Source organism: Miniopterus natalensis, chromosome 6 (assembly GCF_054644295.1).
Source record: "Miniopterus natalensis isolate mMinNat1 chromosome 6, mMinNat1.hap1, whole genome shotgun sequence".
NCBI lineage: Eukaryota > Metazoa > Chordata > Mammalia > Chiroptera > Miniopteridae > Miniopterus > Miniopterus natalensis.
Window position 1 is genome coordinate 54080453 of NC_142086.1, and position 16806 is coordinate 54097258.

Here is a 16806-nt window from a genome sequence, read left to right on the forward strand (position 1 = left end):
TGTGCTGAAGGCCTGGGATAGAGAGTGGGTACAGGGTGGAAGGGGTCAGTGGGGGAAAAAGGGGACATCTCTAATATTTTCAACAATTTAAAAAAAAAAAAGGAGACTTAAGAATTGCAAAAGCATTATAGTCTGGGGATAATCAATGTAGAGCAAGCATCATTATACAATGCAATATCCCCAATATGGTCGATGTCCATAGCAGTCCCTGGGTCTCCAAGGAAGGGTTAGCATGTTTCACCTAAGAAAGCAGGGATTTGTATAAAGCACTTTAAGAAGCATTACACCAAAAAAAATTTTTTTAATTATAGTTAAGTAGAACTTCAGCTATCTGGAAAACTCAGATAATGAAAATAACAGACCAGCTGTGATGTTCAAGGAACTGACATTTCAGCTGCGTGCAGATAGGCACGTTCTACAGTAATAAGTCTGGTAAAGTTTGGCTAGTATCTACAGAGAAAAGAAATAAATAGCAAAGCCATGATCTCATCTTCTGTTTACACTTCAATTCCCAAAGTTAGTGATTAATTGTCTTTGTGTTTTGTTGCCAGGGCAAATTGTTTTTCTTTAAAACTCCCACTTATTTTAAATAAATAAATCATTAGTTTCAAAACAGAAGTGTCAAATGTCAAGATACTCTGGCATACTAAACTAATGAACAAAACAATGAATTCATTAGGATCTGCTAGAGATAAGCAGCTTTTGAGAACTTTCCTTTAATGACTTTCAAAGGAAGCAGAAATCATTCTTGGTGAGAGATTTTCTTACGCATCTTGACTAAAACATCAGTCTAGAAGCTGCAAATACAAATACAAGCTTAAAAGAATTGATTAGGGTGTAAACAATAGAGTCATGGGTAGGCCAAGTATTTGTGGTCAAATAAATAATATCAAACAGCTGCCATCCTGTGATTCCCAAATCAAAACACACAATCACCACTAGGCAACCAGTTTAAGATCTCTGCTTGTGTCTCTGAATTTCCACTAGGCCTCTGGCTCTTCCAATGTAGTGAATTCTTTTAGCAAATAGGCAATTTTTACATCTGAGTCTTAGTACAAACATACACAAAATTAACTATTTCTGGATGATCTCAGTAGTTTGAGTACTATTAAGAATACCTATTAAATATGGTTCTGATGACATAACTTCCGTGTTCAAAAGTTTTCAATGTCTTCCCTTTACTCACAGAATAGTCACTTATTATGACATCCAAGGTCAACCATAATCTAATTTCAGCCTATCCTTCTAAGTGCATCTCCTACAGTCTCCCCATATTATCTGGCTTCTTACTGTTCTCAGAATGGGTCTTGTACTTTGAGTTTTTGATAAAAAAATAACTGCTCTGTGCCAGGTCCTATACCATGCGCAGAAGACACATGTGTAAAGAAATCAAAGTCTTCTTGCCCTGCAGCTTACATTCTAATGGGGACATTTCACCTCCTTCTGAGTGCATTCCCAGTGCTTGTTTCCATTAAACCACCTGTCACACTGTATAATAGTTCTGTGTATGTTTTCATCAGCCTGAACACTGTTTCCCCATGCACAGTTCTATGTCTCATTCTTCTCTCACCATCCTCATCACCTGCTTTGCCCAGTTTCAGGCACACACTGAATGCTCAATGAATGACCTATATTGTATATAAGGGTTTTTTTCTTTGGAAACGTGGTAAGTTTCCCTTGTATATAGAGTCCATCTGTGAGGTGATCTAACTCCCCTCGAATTTTAACATTGAGTTATTTTCAACCAATAAGCCATTTGGTTGTCAACAGGAATGACAAAGGTCAAGTTACTCCTGATGGACCTAAACAAAATGGTTGGAACAGTGATTGCACGCCACTTTGACTTAACCTGTAATGTGTCTTTCTTTAAACCCCGGAATCCTTAATCCCTCCTCTTTGGGTGTCCCAGGCTGCATGGGCAGCCCCCCCTCTTTCCTACTGGGGACAAGCAGAGAAGCTAATTTGGGAAGCTTCTCACCCTGTTCCCTTTCTCTTTGACCTCAAAGGTAGAAACTGAAGACCAGTTGCTGGCAATCTTCTGTGGCAGCGAGAATACAGACACTGAGCATACCCCTGGCCAGGAAGTGGTCCTCTCCCCTGGTTCCTTCATGTCCATCACTTTCCAGTCAGATTTCTCTGATGAGGAGCGATTCACAGGCTTCGATGCCCACTACATGGCTGTGGGTAAGTGAGAAGTGAGTGATTCTTCCCCAGGTCTCCCTTTCTCACTAAAGATTAAAAGTTCCTTGTGCTCTCTTCTTTATAATGAATAGCTGTATACTCACCACACAGATTCTACCATGAATGTCTTACTGCATTTGCTCTATCACATATCTATCCATCTGCTGACTGGTGACTTGGAGCATCTTTTCATGTGCTTGTTGGCCATTTATATATCCTTTGGGGGGAAATGTATATTCAAATTTTTTAATTGGATTGAACACATACAACTTTTTTATCTTTATATTTCCAATGCTTAGGACAGGGCTTGACCCCTAGAGGCAACACAGAAAGAGAGAGACAGCTTGGAGTAGAAGTGAAAAGCCCAAGCTATGGACAGGCCACCTGGATTGAATGCTCCCTCCACCACTTACTATCTGTGTGACCTGGAGTCAGTTAATTAGTGCCTCTATGTCTCATTTTTATTATCTATAGAATGGGGAGAGTAGCGGTCCTGCTTGCTACTGTCATAATTGCTAGAGGACAGTGGCACCACCGGGAGTCAGCTTACTTAGGTTTGAGCCTGGCTCCCTGTAATCTTGGGTAAGCCTCTCCCCTCTCTGAGTTCCAGTTTCCTCGTGTAAACAGAGATAATGGCCAGTTCTGGGCTTCGTGTGAGCATTAATGATGAAATGCAAATATCTCCCAAAATAGCGACTAGCCCAGGCTAAGTGCGGCGGCAACGCTGGCTCTTGTCCCGCATCCCGCACCGCCTGACTGACCGAGAGCCTCTGCCTGCCCGCAGATGTGGACGAGTGCCGGGAGCGGGAGGACGAGGAGCTGGCCTGCGACCACTACTGCCACAACTACATCGGCGGCTGCTACTGCTCCTGCCGCTTCGGCTACCTCCTCCACGCGGACAACAGGACCTGCCGAGGTGCGGCCCGGGGACGCCCCACTCACTGCCACCATGTGCCACGCTTTCCAGTCAGGTTAGGGAGGCTCGGAGGAAGGGCAGGTATGCCGCAGGAACAACTGCAAGCGAAGTCGCAGAGCCGGGCCTCTAGGTGCCACGTGGATGGTGCTATCGAAATGCCCAGCCGCCCATTCGGGCTGTCTTTCCTCCTGGGCAGCAGGAGTCCCTGCCCGTTTCTCCCGATCTCCTCTCCTACGGCAGGGACTCGATCTGGCCAAGTTAAGGAAAAAGGCTTTCCCGGTCCTCTCTCTGAGCCATGAACTAGGCCTCACTCAGTAGTTCCTTTTTCTCTTCTCTCCCGTGGCTCTTGAGTTCCTCTGTGATAAAGAGAACCCTAGTCCAGAGGAAAGAAGAGAGAGGAGAGAGGCAAAGACAGAGAGAGCAAGAGAACATCTCCTCCTTGCTATCTCTGTTTTCATCTCTCATCAACATGCCTATTCCGCCGTAGCCTCTGGGCTGAGCAGAGGTGGACAAGCAGAAGGGTTTAGCTACTTTCCATGAAGACCATCCTGGCTACTGGGAAACAGCCACACTAGCAAATGATGAAAAGTAGTAAGTGCTGTACACGAAGCGTGGCCACAGCTCCATCAGACCTGAGTCTGCCTGAGGAGTGGGCAGCACGTCCCAAAAGAATAAGAAAAGGAACGTTCCAGGCAGAGAGAACAGCTTCCACAAACCTTCCAAGGCCTTGTAGAATTTGGACTGTCTGGGGAATTACCAGTAGAGTGGTGTGACTGCAGGGTAGGCATCTGTGTTCTAGAACAATCCCTTGGAACTGAGAGGGATCCTTGGAGGAGGACAGGTTGGAAACAAGAATTCCTTTCCTTTCTCCTTCAAAAGCTTCTACGTGCTCCTGAATAAGGTCCCTATATGACCCATCAGTAGAGAGCAGGCACAGACAGGAGTTTTCTTCTAGAGAGTTAGACTTTCTATGGTTTCCCTTCAGTAAGTTCTTGAGTATCTACTATACACTGAGTACAGTGCAGGCTAAGATTGAGCAAGGTTTCTTGATCTCTTTTTTCATGTTTACCTGTGCCTCCAGGAAATTTTTAAAACATTATCTTCCTAATCTTCTTAATATCTTCCCCTGAAATATTAACAAAATTCCCCATGGAATTTTAATACCAGAAATACACTGTATATATTGTTCATGTACTGCATGCCTATCTACGTACCATTTATAAAACGGGTAAGACTTTCCCCCACCAAGAACCAATTTTAACCCCCTTTGGGTCAATATCATCACCATGAGAATGCGTACTGTAGAAAATGAAAACAGATGGGAATTCAAGTGACCTGGATTAAACCTTGTTCTACAGCTCAGAGGGTTGGAGCTTCAAGTTAGTCACGCCCCCTTTTCTGGGTCACAGTTTACTCATTTGCAAATGAACAGGATGAACAGGTGCTTAGAAAAGATTGACATCTAGACCTAGCATGGGTGAGCCCAAGGCCAAAGGTTCAGAGGCAAATAAAAGGACCTTGGCAGAGCTAAGCCACGGCCAGGATCCCAGGATACTGGGTTGTTGGTGCAGCAATGCAGTGGGGACAGAGCAGAATCTCTGAGCTCAGGGGACTTACAGTCGTGTGGGGACAAGAAAATCCACAAATAAATCTATCACATAGTGGCAAGTAGTGGTCAGCAGCATGAAGGGAAACAAAGCAAGGCCAGGGGCCAGAGGTGAGGGTGTGTGGAGCGATCAAGGCAGGCTTTGAGCAGAGACCTAATGGAGCTCTGGGCTGAGGGGAGAACAGGACAAAAGCAGTCCAGACATCCCCCTCCACCACAACTACTCCATCTCAAAACCTTTCCACCTTAGACCCTGCTTCCCCTACCCCATACCTGAGAATCTGATTAGAAGGCTTATCACACTCATTGTCTTTGAGTTTTGACTCTGCAAATTACTAGGTGTGTGGCATGGGTAAATCACTTCCCTACTGAACTTTGGTTTCTCCATCTGTGACATGGGGATAATGATTCCTTTCCTGCTTTCTTCTCGGGACCACTGGGAAACCAGAGTAACATGTAAGACTGGAGTTTCTGGGCCATGGTGTGGTGTGTCACTTTGCTCTGGTATGTTTCCCACAGTGGAGTGCAGTGGCAACCTCTTCACCCAGAGGACTGGTGTGATCACCAGCCCTGACTTCCCCAACCCTTACCCTAAGAGCTCCGAATGCTCCTATGAGATCAGACTAGAGGAAGGTTTCATGATCAGCCTGCAGTTTGAGGACATTTTCGACATTGAGGACCATCCAGAGGTGCCTTGCCCCTATGACTACATCGAGGTAAGCCTACAATAGACCTTTGCCCTGGGGGGGGTGCTGGAAAATCTTGCTGAATTGAGAAAATTTATATTCTTGCCCTCTACCTTCTCCCAGGATAGGGGGCCAAGCAGCTTACTTCCCAAAAAGTTATTATTTAAAATAACATCTACCAGCCTAATCAGATCCAGGCTAAGGATCTTCCCTGATCCAAAACTAGCTGCTTGGCCCCCAGAGAAATCCCTTTTGCCACGTAACATAACATCATCATGAAGTAAGATCAGGGGTGAAGGTCATGGGGACCACCTTAGAATTCTGCCCACCACACAAAGTTTTTCAGGAACTCTGTTGTGACCCTTATTCAGGTACTTAACCTCTTGCAGCTTTATTTTTCCCCCTCTCCACAGTAAGGGTGACAAGATGCAGATATCACCCAGGGGTGTAGAAGTCACTAAATGAGGGTTCAGGAGTTCTCATCCTCAGAGATGGAAGGGAAAGAGTTAAAGGCATGGGAAAGACCCAGGACTGGGGGTTGGGAAATCTGGATCAGTGAATAGTGCCTATTCCCTTTCCTCCATCCCACTGCCTCTATCCTAGTCCAAACCCTGTTATCCCCTTGTCAACAGCAAAGCTTCCTAGCTGGTTTCCTAGCTTCTACTCTTGGCCTACACAGCCTGTTTTCCCATAGCATCCAGGCTGATCTTTATAAAAGTTAAATAGGATCAAGGTTGCACTTGGAATTAAACATAAATTCCTCAACACGATGTGGCCCTTGCCTGCCTTTTCAACCTCATGCCATGGCACTCCCTCTGTTCCAGCCACACTGGTTTCCTTCCTGTGCTTAATGCTTCCCAAGCTCTTTCCCACCTTTGGCCTTGACCTTCACATGTGTTGTTTTCTCTGCCTGGAAAGTATTCTTCCCTCCCTCTCCAATGACAAGCTCCTACTCATCCTACACGTCTCAAATCCAATGTCACCTCCTCAAAGAGACCTTCCCTGGCCACCTATTTAGAGTTATTATAGATCATATTAATGGTGAATTATATAGGTCACATAGATTTTACTGCATAAACTATAAATGTATAGCATATATTTATTGTTCGATATCCCAACAAGACTGAAAGTTCTTTGAGAACAGAGGCCTTATCTATCCTGTGCACGTGGACAAGGTCTGCCCCTCTCTGAGTCATAATATGTTCATCTTTGAGCAGAGGATTATTAGTTGCCTTGTCCACTGTCAGGGCCATTGTAGATTATAAATTCGGGAGTGGAGATGTAACTATCTAATGAATGGCAGTGTCCACTAGAAATGTAAGTGAATATTATGGTTCATACGAAGGCTTCCAGAAAACCCCAGGTGCAGTGTAGAGGTGGTCACTGCAGCACCCACTGCTGCTCTGAAGTGACCCCCTTTTTCTTCGTCTTGCCCCTCACAGATTAAAGCCGGTCCAAAGGTTTTGGGACGCTTCTGTGGAGAGAAAGCCCCAGAACCTATCAATACCCAGACTCACAACGTCCAAATCCGATTCCGCAGTGACAACTCAGGCGAGAACCGGGGCTGGAAGCTCTCCTACAGTGCGACGGGTAACTTGGTCATCATGGTCAGCCCTCACGAGCGGTGGCTGAGGGATGAGAAGGCACAGGTCTGGGACTCCTCTGGGACTGTGGCAGGACTCCCAGTTCTGCCACGGAGTATATACTAAGGCACATTCTCTCTTCTGATTCAGTTTCTCATCTATAAAATGGGGTGAAGGGCAGCAATGATGGTGTGTTTGAACTTGCTGAACTTCAGAATCACATGGGGAGATTACAAAAACAAAACTTTGTTTTTGAACCACAACCCCTCCCGCTGTGATTCCTTGAGCTTGGAAAAGACCCTTCCAGCTTCAGCCTTCTCCTAGTCTAAGGCAGGAATTTGGGTGTGGGCCTGTAACTCAAAATATTCCATTATGACAGTTTGCCTCCATGTGTTTTCCCCAGACTGGCAAAGCCCACAGGTTTCATTCCCCAAAACCCCAAGTCAGCCAGTCCCGGTCCAAACACTGACAGAGCCATTTGACCCAAGGGATATGCAATAACTTGAAAAAGAAGAGGGTGGACAAGACCACAGCTGGGCATGGCTAATCCAGTTCAGATTCCAATATCCTGGCCTGGCCTGGCCTGCACTATCAAATTCAGTGCCCAGTTCTGGGGAGAAAAGTGAAAAAAATATTAACAAAAGAGATTTTGTCCAGGAAAAAAATGTCAGGGATAGCCCCAGGCCTAGGAATCCTGTCTGCTTTAGCCTTTTGAAGAGAGGGCTCAGAGCATATGATCACAGCCAACACTTTGAGACATGGTTTTGGGAAGAAAGAGCAATTGGAGTCATCCTGAGTTCCCCAAGAGGGCGAATATACCTGATGGCAAAAACAAAGGTATAAATTACAGTTGAATAGGAAACTACTGTTCCTTTAATCAGATGAGTCCAGTATGAAAGGTCCAAGTTTGGGAGGTTTTGAGCCCCCTGTCACTGTAGGAATACAAGTAGATGTTTGATGTCTACCATGGAAGATGTTATTAAAAAGAAAAAAAAGCATCAAAGCACTCAATGACATTTAATATGCTATCCAATCTTGAGTTCTGATTAAATCATCTGGTCAATCACCTCATTTTACAAAAGAGGAAATAGAGGTCCAAGTTGAAAAGTGATCTGCTCAAGGTTCCAGTAAGTCTTCCTCAGGGCTTATTAGGTCCAGGCCCCTAGTCCCCAGTTCTGTATTTTCTGCACCTCCATCCCTCCTGGCAGTCTACAGGCTGGCCTCTCTCTGCCAGACTTTTCCTTGTTTTCTCACCTGCTGTTCTCCCATTGCTCCCCACCAGGGGAGGAGTGCCCAGAGCTAAAGCCTCCTGTCCACGGGAAAATCGAGCCCTTGCAAGCCAAGTATTTCTTCAAAGACCAGGTGCTCATCAGCTGTGACACAGGCTACAAAGTGCTGAAGGTACAGGGTCCTACCTGGGGAGCGGGAGCCACCAAGCCAGAGAAATTCTCCAGAGCCTCCCAGAACAGACGGGCTTCCAGAGCTAGTGATGGTCCCACCAGAGTATTTTCTAGCTTCCCCATAATCCTCCAACACACTCCAGAAATTCCAGTCTTCTGAAAATTCAAAGCATGTGTCCCACTTCTGGAAATGGCACAAAAGTCTTTTACCAGAGCATGGGCTGATTCGAATTTCAAAAAAATATAGATCTACTCAGTCCTACAATCAGGACAAACAACCTTAACAAATTTGAGTCTTACTGAAGGAAACAGGGATGCAAAGCAGAGATTGTAGAAGTGGCAGACCGGTACGGCTCACTTTCCCACCCTCAGAAACAGTGGTTCTCCTAGGAATCACCTGCTTAACTTAAAAAAATGAAATCACCTCCGGGGCCTGTCTGACTTAATGACAGCAGAATCTCTGGGGTGGTGCCCAGTGATTGGTTTTTCTGTTATGTTGCCCAGGTGAGTCTGATGTGAGCCAAGCTAGAAGACCACTGCTCTCAAGGAATGGTTCTCGAAGTGGGGTCCCCAGTGCAGCATCATCTCACTTGTTATAAAGGCAAAGGCTTGGTTCCCAGGCCAGGCCCACTGAATCAGGAACTCTAGGGACAGGGCCCAGGAATCTGTGCAAAAGCCCTCATGGATGCTGATGCTCGCTCAGGTTTGAGAGCCACTGCTTTGAAAAAGGAGTCAAGGGTATAGGTTTCCCTTCAGACACAGTTGCCCAAACCCCTTCTCACGCCCAGCCAGGGGAAAGAATGGAGAATATGAACTCAGCATCTATCTTTCCCATATCTTCAAGCTTGCCCTTCGAGGTCTATGGTTGGAAAATCTCATGTTAGGACACCCAGGTTTGTTGTTTGAGCTGTTTATACTGGAAAACCACCACCAACCCCACCTCTCTTCTCTCTCCCCACATCTCCTTCATGCTTCTTCCTAGGGTAATGTGGAGATGGACACATTCCAGATCGAGTGTCGGAAGGATGGCACATGGAGTAATGAGATCCCCACCTGTAAAAGTAAGAAAACAAAATCGGTTGATTATAAAGACCATGAGCTCCCCAGCACTGGTGGGATTCGAGCAGAGACCCACACAATGGGAACAGCTTGGTAGGCACACTTTAAGAGAAAAGAGGCAAGAAGTCAGCAGACACATGAAGGTTGGACAAAAAAAAGGCCATTAATGTTTCTTTCAGTAACAAGACATTAGGATTCCAAAAGAAACTTTTGTGGGTCCCAGTTTACTTTCTAAATACTAATTTTACCTCTGCCTGCAGACAGATTGCCAAACTTGCTAAAGGAATAACATGTCTCCAGGTTTGAAACCAGCTCTGGCAACAGCTAATTCAGGAAACTATTTTGGCCTCATTGCCCAGAGCCAAGTGACCTTGCCAGTCTTGATGTGGCCGTCAGCCATATCCACTAAGTCTTCTGGGATAGCTTATACTTTAGGGTTGCGGGGTCAGCTCAGTGGACGTGTGTGAAGTGGGGGACACAGTTTGGGGACCGAGTTCTTGCCTTGTCTCAGCTCCTAACCAACCCTGTGACCATGGACAGGATCCTTCTCCTTAACTATAAAATAAAGAGTTTGGACTAGCTTTAATATTCTAGAATATATCCTGGTGGTTCTAACATAATGTAGTCCATCTAAATCACCTAGTGAGCTTTGTAAAAATACAAATTGTCAGTCACTACCTCCTCTCCCCCCATCCAGGTGATTTCAGTGCAAGACTTGTGAGGACCACAACTTTAGGAAACTCATCTAGAGTGACAGAAAAGGAACAAAAAGAAGTGAGGGAGGGAGGAAAGGAGTGTTTGCTTTAGGATGGAAAGGTCAGAAGTCAAGAATCAGGATTGGTCTCACCCATCCTTAATTCATGACTTCATGTAAGCTTTGGAGTGATGTCCTTGCCCCACCAGATCCTAAAAGGCTCAGATCCATTGGTCTGAGGTCCACTCCCACTGCCCCAAGGGGACTCTGTCAGGGTGGGAAGCCCTTGAGGCAAATCCCAGGCAGATCTTTGGAGCAGAGGATGCTTGTTTTAAATTTTCCTTTTTTATATGAAGATGTGGCTGGAGACAGAGCCCAGCATGGGAAAAGGGAGGGGGACATGTCATGACTTCAACAAAAAGCTTCAACCGACATTTACTGGATGCCTGTGCAGAGGTTTATAGGGAACTCAGATGGAAAAGACAAGGTCCAGACCTGCAGGAACTCAAATGCCAGCAGAAACATTAGCCACCTCCTCCGCATTTGGCTAATATGTGTAGGGCTGTGGCTGAGTTCCACCCAAGCGATGGGGGGTTTGGAAGGAGGAGCTAAAGGAGGGTGTGGGATACAGAGGACAGAATGTGGCTTTGGAATCGGAAAGTTCTAGATTCAAATCCAGATTCAAACAGATGAAGGTCCCTAAGCAATTTACTCAGACCCCTTTGGCCTCAGTTTCCTACATTCTTGATTGCCCTGGGGACTGTGTTAATGTATATAGCGTGCCTGCGGAGGAGCACCAGGAGTAAATAAAAGCTCAACACAAGCTTGCTTCTCCCCCCACCCAACTCCCTCACTAGGAGGAGGTTTTGTTTCTCTCATTCAAACTTTTGGAAAGCAGGAGGTTTTGATAATAGTGTTATTCCCTGATGAAATGCACACACTTTTTATTGTAACAGAAGTGTTAATAGAATTAGGCACTATTATATCCGATGCTACTCTTTTATGTGACTTTTGTCATATACAAAAGAATGCCTGTCATTTTGTGCCACAGAAAAGAGGAATATTTTTCTCCCTAATATGACCTGGATCTCCCAGCACAGGCTGGATGGGCATTATTAGAATCCTTATTTAAACACACCCAGCATCTCCGCTCATCCCTGAGTAGGTATTTATCAGGCATCTCTCTGTCCTGGGTATGTGCCAAGTCCTAGGGGAGTGAGATGCAAAGATGAACAAGACTGAAAAGTTGAGAGTCCCCAGATCTTGTGGGGTGAGGGGGTGGGAACCTACAGGAAGTGTGTGCACTGTGAGAAAACCTGCACCAGAACAAGAAGTAGAAATTATGTCGTCCTGGCCCTGCCACCACCTTGCTGTAGTGACCCCGGACAAGTTCTGCTCCACTCCGAATGCCATCTGTCAAATGAGGGTCTGGGTCAGATGAACACAAAGCTTGCTCCAGGGCAGAATGTTATAATCCTCACGAGCCTGCATTTATGACTGTGCCAATTCTCTAAATGGTACAAATTTCACAATCCCAAACTGTCCTTCACCCTGGCTGTGCCTAAACTGTGCGTTCTTAATCAATTCTGGTGGAGCAATTTCTGCATTTCCTGCATAAACTGCTTCTGCTTAGCTTGCTAATTTTTCTCTTTCTCTTCCCTCTCTCTCCCTTCCTCTCTCTGCTTCCTTTCTCTGGACCCACTGATCCCTCTCTGATCTTCACCATGGTGACAGAAACCGAAAAGGATGTGGAAAGCCAGCTCCAGTCAGAGCAAGTGACTGAGTGAATGACGGGACCCCACACTTTGCAGACACCCAGGAATGGATCACTCACAAGACCCCAGGGCCCCAGAGCTACTCTGCCCCTCCTCACCCCGTCAACACTCCATTCCCCATTTCATTGTGGATCAGAAAGGACACTAAACAAGGAAGCACAGTCTCAAGCAGTTGAGACTCCTGCATGTATGAGAACAATTCTCCTTTTGAGGATTCACCCATTATTCAAACATTACTTTAGAAAATAATAAAAAAAAAGATGGGAGATTTATTTATTTATTTATTTACTTATTTATTTTAGCACCTCTAAGTGGACTGTATTCTTCTCAAAAGAAAAATGATTTTGGCCCTAGAGACGCAAGATTTAATAATATACAATCACATGACCTTAGGTCGACCAGGTCAAAGTGGGCCCTGGTTTCCAATCCACTCCACTCTCCAAGTTTAAATGGGCCAGAATGCCTGTGACTTTATGGCTTTAATATTCTTACCTGTTGCTACTTTCTTAACATGAGTAGGTGAAACTAGGAATACCTCATATAGCCTGGATATTTAGGGAGTCTAAATATATCCTCATGCCTAAAAGTTTCCTTTCCATCCATACCTCACACAAGGCTGAGATCCCATCATCAGGGGTTCTTTCTTCTAGGGCTTACATGTTTTGAATTTCTGAAAATTCACTAATTAAAGTTTTTCAAAAGATAGGTATCACATTGAAAGCAGCGGTCCTCAGCTTGGGTTCCCTGGGGCATCACTGGTCATAAGTAGTGATAAGGGCTATGGAGTGGCAGCCAGCACGGTAAAAATCTATGCTTCAGCCTGAACAAAATCTGGACACACATATCAGAGCAGCCTTGCACTGCATTGTGACTACCCATCAATTTGGTGATGAATTGGTTTCTGGAGGAGGGCAGAATCCTGCAAGGGTAGACAGAGAGCAGTCGGGAGACTGCAGTGCCAGCCTAGGGCAGGGGTGCCCCTCAGACAGGACATGAGATGGTCATTAAGTACAAGTGTCAATTGAATCAATATTTTTAAGCCCACAAAGTATAATAGATATTGTACTCAGTGTGATAGAGAGAATTATAATTTAGGCAGAAGGCTTGAAATGAACCCAAATAATTGTAATACCAGGCAACATAAGATGAGAGAGGTCGATAGACCTCTCTAGTTAGAAGAATGAGAACAGGCTTTCAAGAAAAAGCAGTGTTTAAGGCTTCAAGGGAAGCCAGAGCATGGACACAGGATTTCCCATGTGGGGAAAGCAGCAGGTGAGAGAGAGGCACAGGAAGGGGTCTTCGATGCTCGAGCATAAATAATCCTGGGGGAAGGATGATGGGGGGGAGGGTTTCATCCCTGGGTTGAGCCAAGTGTGAGATCTCTAAGAAGCCCCCAAATTAAGAAAAAGTATGCTAAAGAGAGCATGTCAAGAAAAATGTGCCTGAAAGAAAATAAATGGCAGCAGAAGGTGACAATGGAGACAAGACATGGGGTGGTACATCCTATCCCAGAGAATAAGAAGAAAGGGAGGAGTAGGGAATGGGAAAGAGAAGGGCACTTTGATTCCAGAGTGTGGAAGTAGCCAGAGGAAACATTAGAGAAATGGATGAAGCTCTTCCTAAAGCAAAGAAGACAGACTAGCTAAGGAGGCAGGGTCTGAATACAACGTCTTTGATGGTGCCAGGCAGAGCTGCTCAGGGCCTCTCAAAAAGGGAAGTTGTCTCCAGGCCACGTAGAGACATGGCTCTTTGCTTGCCTCCATAGCTTGGGGAGAAGGCACACCCCTCCCCTGCTCACTACTAAAGCTGAAGTAGCCTCCATTTTCCACTATGTATCACCTCCTCTATATGGTTGTAAGACCAGCTTTAGCAGTGGCTAGTTCTCTGGAGTGATGTGAAAGCAGGCCCTCTACCCAGAAAATTTCTCACCAGTGCTGGCAATGTCACATAGCCTGACCATCTCACCATGTCTAAGACCAATCCTGGAATTCCTCCACCTGGAACTAGGTATCCTTGAGGCTACCCTAGGCAAAATGAACTGCTGGACTGAAGTTAAGGGAGACAAGAGTCATACCAAGATCCAGGCACCAATCAATGGTATTTCCTAAAAAAGGAAGAAAAATCTGCTTTGAGACTCAGCAGGATAATACATTTAAAACTGTTGATAGCTTTCAATAATAAATATGATTACCTCTTGTCCTAGTACTGACATCCACATACTTTCTTGCAGAGTAGAAGTGTATCTACTCTGAGTGGTCAAAACAAATGGGAACAATTTGTCCAGGTGGGTTAGAGGTCAGGACAAAACACTAAACAGTTCTCCTGGCTTTTGCCATCCTAGCAGGTAGGAGGGACCTACATTTATTCCCATCCTTAGCCCTCTGCTCCATCCTGGAAAGCCTTGGAGTTAGATGTAGTTTCATTTAACAACACTTTGTTCAATCAGATTAATTTGGAGCCCTAAAGTTAAAAGTCACAATACCTAAGTAGCATCTCAGGTGTAAATTTCCCCCTCTCTGTTTCCCAACGTGAGAGGGTCAAATTCAGAATGAGAGGAATTGGAAGTTCTCCCAAGGCCTTGGAATGCAGTCCTCTAAAATTATCAAAGATGGACAACTAATGTCCACCATTACCCAGCTAATACTGATTATGGGTAGTTTCAACTAGAAAACAGATCCTTAAAAACTGTCAGTCTGGTTTATTTTTTAAAAACTCTCAATTTAAGATCAGGTCTAGTTCCCTGACCATAACTTGCTGTGTGACCTTAGACCAGTCAAGTCTCCTCCCTGAGCTCATCTGTAAAGTAAAGAAGACATTCTAGGTCACCTGCCTTAACAGCCTTTTGCAACTGTGAAGTTCTGTGATTCCTCTATGGTTCAACCCTGGCAGGGGCTGTTAGGCCTAAGATTAGGATTTCCTTAGAAATGAACACCACCCGCTAATGGAGACCGATGAAGAGACACTGCCAATTTGAGTCCTCAGCCTCTGACCTAGCTCCTGGCAAACTTGTAATGGACTCTACCAGTTCTGGAAACTTTCCTGAGACCTGGATGGACTTGCAATCTCCCCTAAGACCACCTCTGAGGAACAGGCATCTTTGGTCTTATCCTACAGCCAGCCCCAATCTCCAGTCATCAATGACTGGAGAAAATAAGTAGGTCCACCCTGACCCCACCTCCTGACTTCTGTTTCTACAGAGAGCCAGCAGGGTGGGGCTATGTTGGATTTCTTCCTGCTTTCCTTTTTTCTTTTTTTTTTTTTCCAAGTTCCAATGTGAGCACACTAATGTCTCTTACTCAGCATGTGGTTGGGTCTGGAAGAACTGAATATTCTTTGGTTCTTGTCAGCCAGAATTTCTTGCTGAGCCACAGGCTTCTAGCTTGGGCGGAAGAAGCAAAGAGGATTGCACAATAGATCTAGATGTCAAGGAAAGGACCGTGGTGGGGAAGAAAAGGGTCTGCTTAAATCTCAGCAAACCTGTCCTTTCCCTGAAGTTGATATCAGGCTAGGTGAGTTGACCACACAGCAGGTGGGAGAGACCTCAAAGCAAAGCCACTGGTGATTGCACAGTTCATGACCTCCACAGTCCCTTGGGGCATCATTCTCATAGACTATCATATGACTTACTGAAGTTGTGTGCAGTGCACAACCCACACTTCTATATGGGACAGACCTGCCAGATGGCCCCAAGAAGAGCAAAAGGTAATTGAGGGATATCACTCTCTTCTCTCTCAGTTGCAGACTGTGGAGCCCCGGCAGAGCTGGAACATGGGTTGGTTACCTTCTCCACAAGGAACAACCTGACCACATACAAATCTGAGATCAGATACTCGTGCCAGCAACCCTACTACAAGATGTACCACAATATCTCAGGTGAGCCCTGCAAGCTAAACCAGCCCCATCCCACCTCACACCCTCTGTGTCTCAGGGTTAGGTTGAGGGCTGAAAAAGCCAGTCAGTTGGCCACAGTTTGGTAGGAATGGGGAAGAAATATACTTGGAGACATGTCTTGCCCCTCCCTGGCTCAGGCCTGCACCCCAAGAGCTAGGTCACATGATAATCCACATATCCACACTCACAGCCTCCCACAGAGAAGGAACACTCAGGGAGATGAAGCTGATCAGTTCTGCCTCTGCCTCAGACTAGCACTAAGAAAATTCTCCTAATTTCTCAAAGCCTCTAAGTTCTCACTTAAAAAAGGGACCAGTGATGTAGCTCACAGAGCTGTTGTAAGACTCGGATGAGATGGTAGACATGAGTGTGGTTCATTAAAGAGTTTGTTAAGTGGAAAAGGAAGAGAAGGGCAACTGTGCCACAGAGCCCCTATGTGAACCAAGGCCCGTATGACTAATGACAAGTGCCTGCCAGGGGCTGGGTGGGGCTGGACAGAGAGGGAGCAGCCCCCGGACAGGTAAGAGTAAGGTTGCACAGAGCCTTGGACACCATGCTGAAGCATGTGGTGTTTGTTTTTGAGGGCAATGAGGAGCTATTGGTGATACTGAGCAGAGGAGGAACATGGTCAGATTCTCATTTTAGAAAGAGCCTTTAGGTTGCAGAGAGGACTGGCTCATGGGAGAAGGCATCAGCAAGACAATTTGAAAGATTTGCAATGATCCACAATAGAGGAATTAAGAACCCAGATCCATTTTCCATGTGCTGTAAATCAACCATTTTCTCCCTTTTCTTCAATCTTTCCTCACTCTCTCAGGTATATATACCTGTTCCGCCCAAGGAGTCTGGATGAATGAAGTGCTGGGGGAAAACCAGACCACCTGCCTGCCAGGTACCTCATTCTCAAGTCCTCTGCCTCAAAGTCTCCTATTCAAGGCCATAGGGCCACAGGTGCTCTAGCTGTTAATAGAGGGGGGAGTTGGGGGCATGGTGCTTAGATTGTTTTTTAAGATAC

The 16806-nt window shown here is 45.5% G+C and overlaps 1 protein-coding gene across 2 annotated transcripts in view; it reads left to right on the forward strand.

Annotated features, from left to right (window-relative positions):
* Positions 1 to 16806, forward strand: part of MASP1 (MBL associated serine protease 1) — a 49991-nt gene that overhangs the window by 16873 nt on the left and 16312 nt on the right. For both annotated transcript variants that reach the window (XM_016200072.2, XM_016200070.2), the window contains exons 2-9: positions 2007 to 2184; positions 2966 to 3097; positions 5223 to 5419; positions 6832 to 6979; positions 8255 to 8373; positions 9355 to 9433; positions 15636 to 15773; positions 16609 to 16683. In XM_016200072.2, coding sequence (XP_016055558.2) covers positions 2007 to 2184; positions 2966 to 3097; positions 5223 to 5419; positions 6832 to 6979; positions 8255 to 8373; positions 9355 to 9433; positions 15636 to 15773; positions 16609 to 16683 — 1066 coding nt within the window. The remainder of the gene's footprint in view (positions 1 to 2006; positions 2185 to 2965; positions 3098 to 5222; positions 5420 to 6831; positions 6980 to 8254; positions 8374 to 9354; positions 9434 to 15635; positions 15774 to 16608; positions 16684 to 16806) is intronic.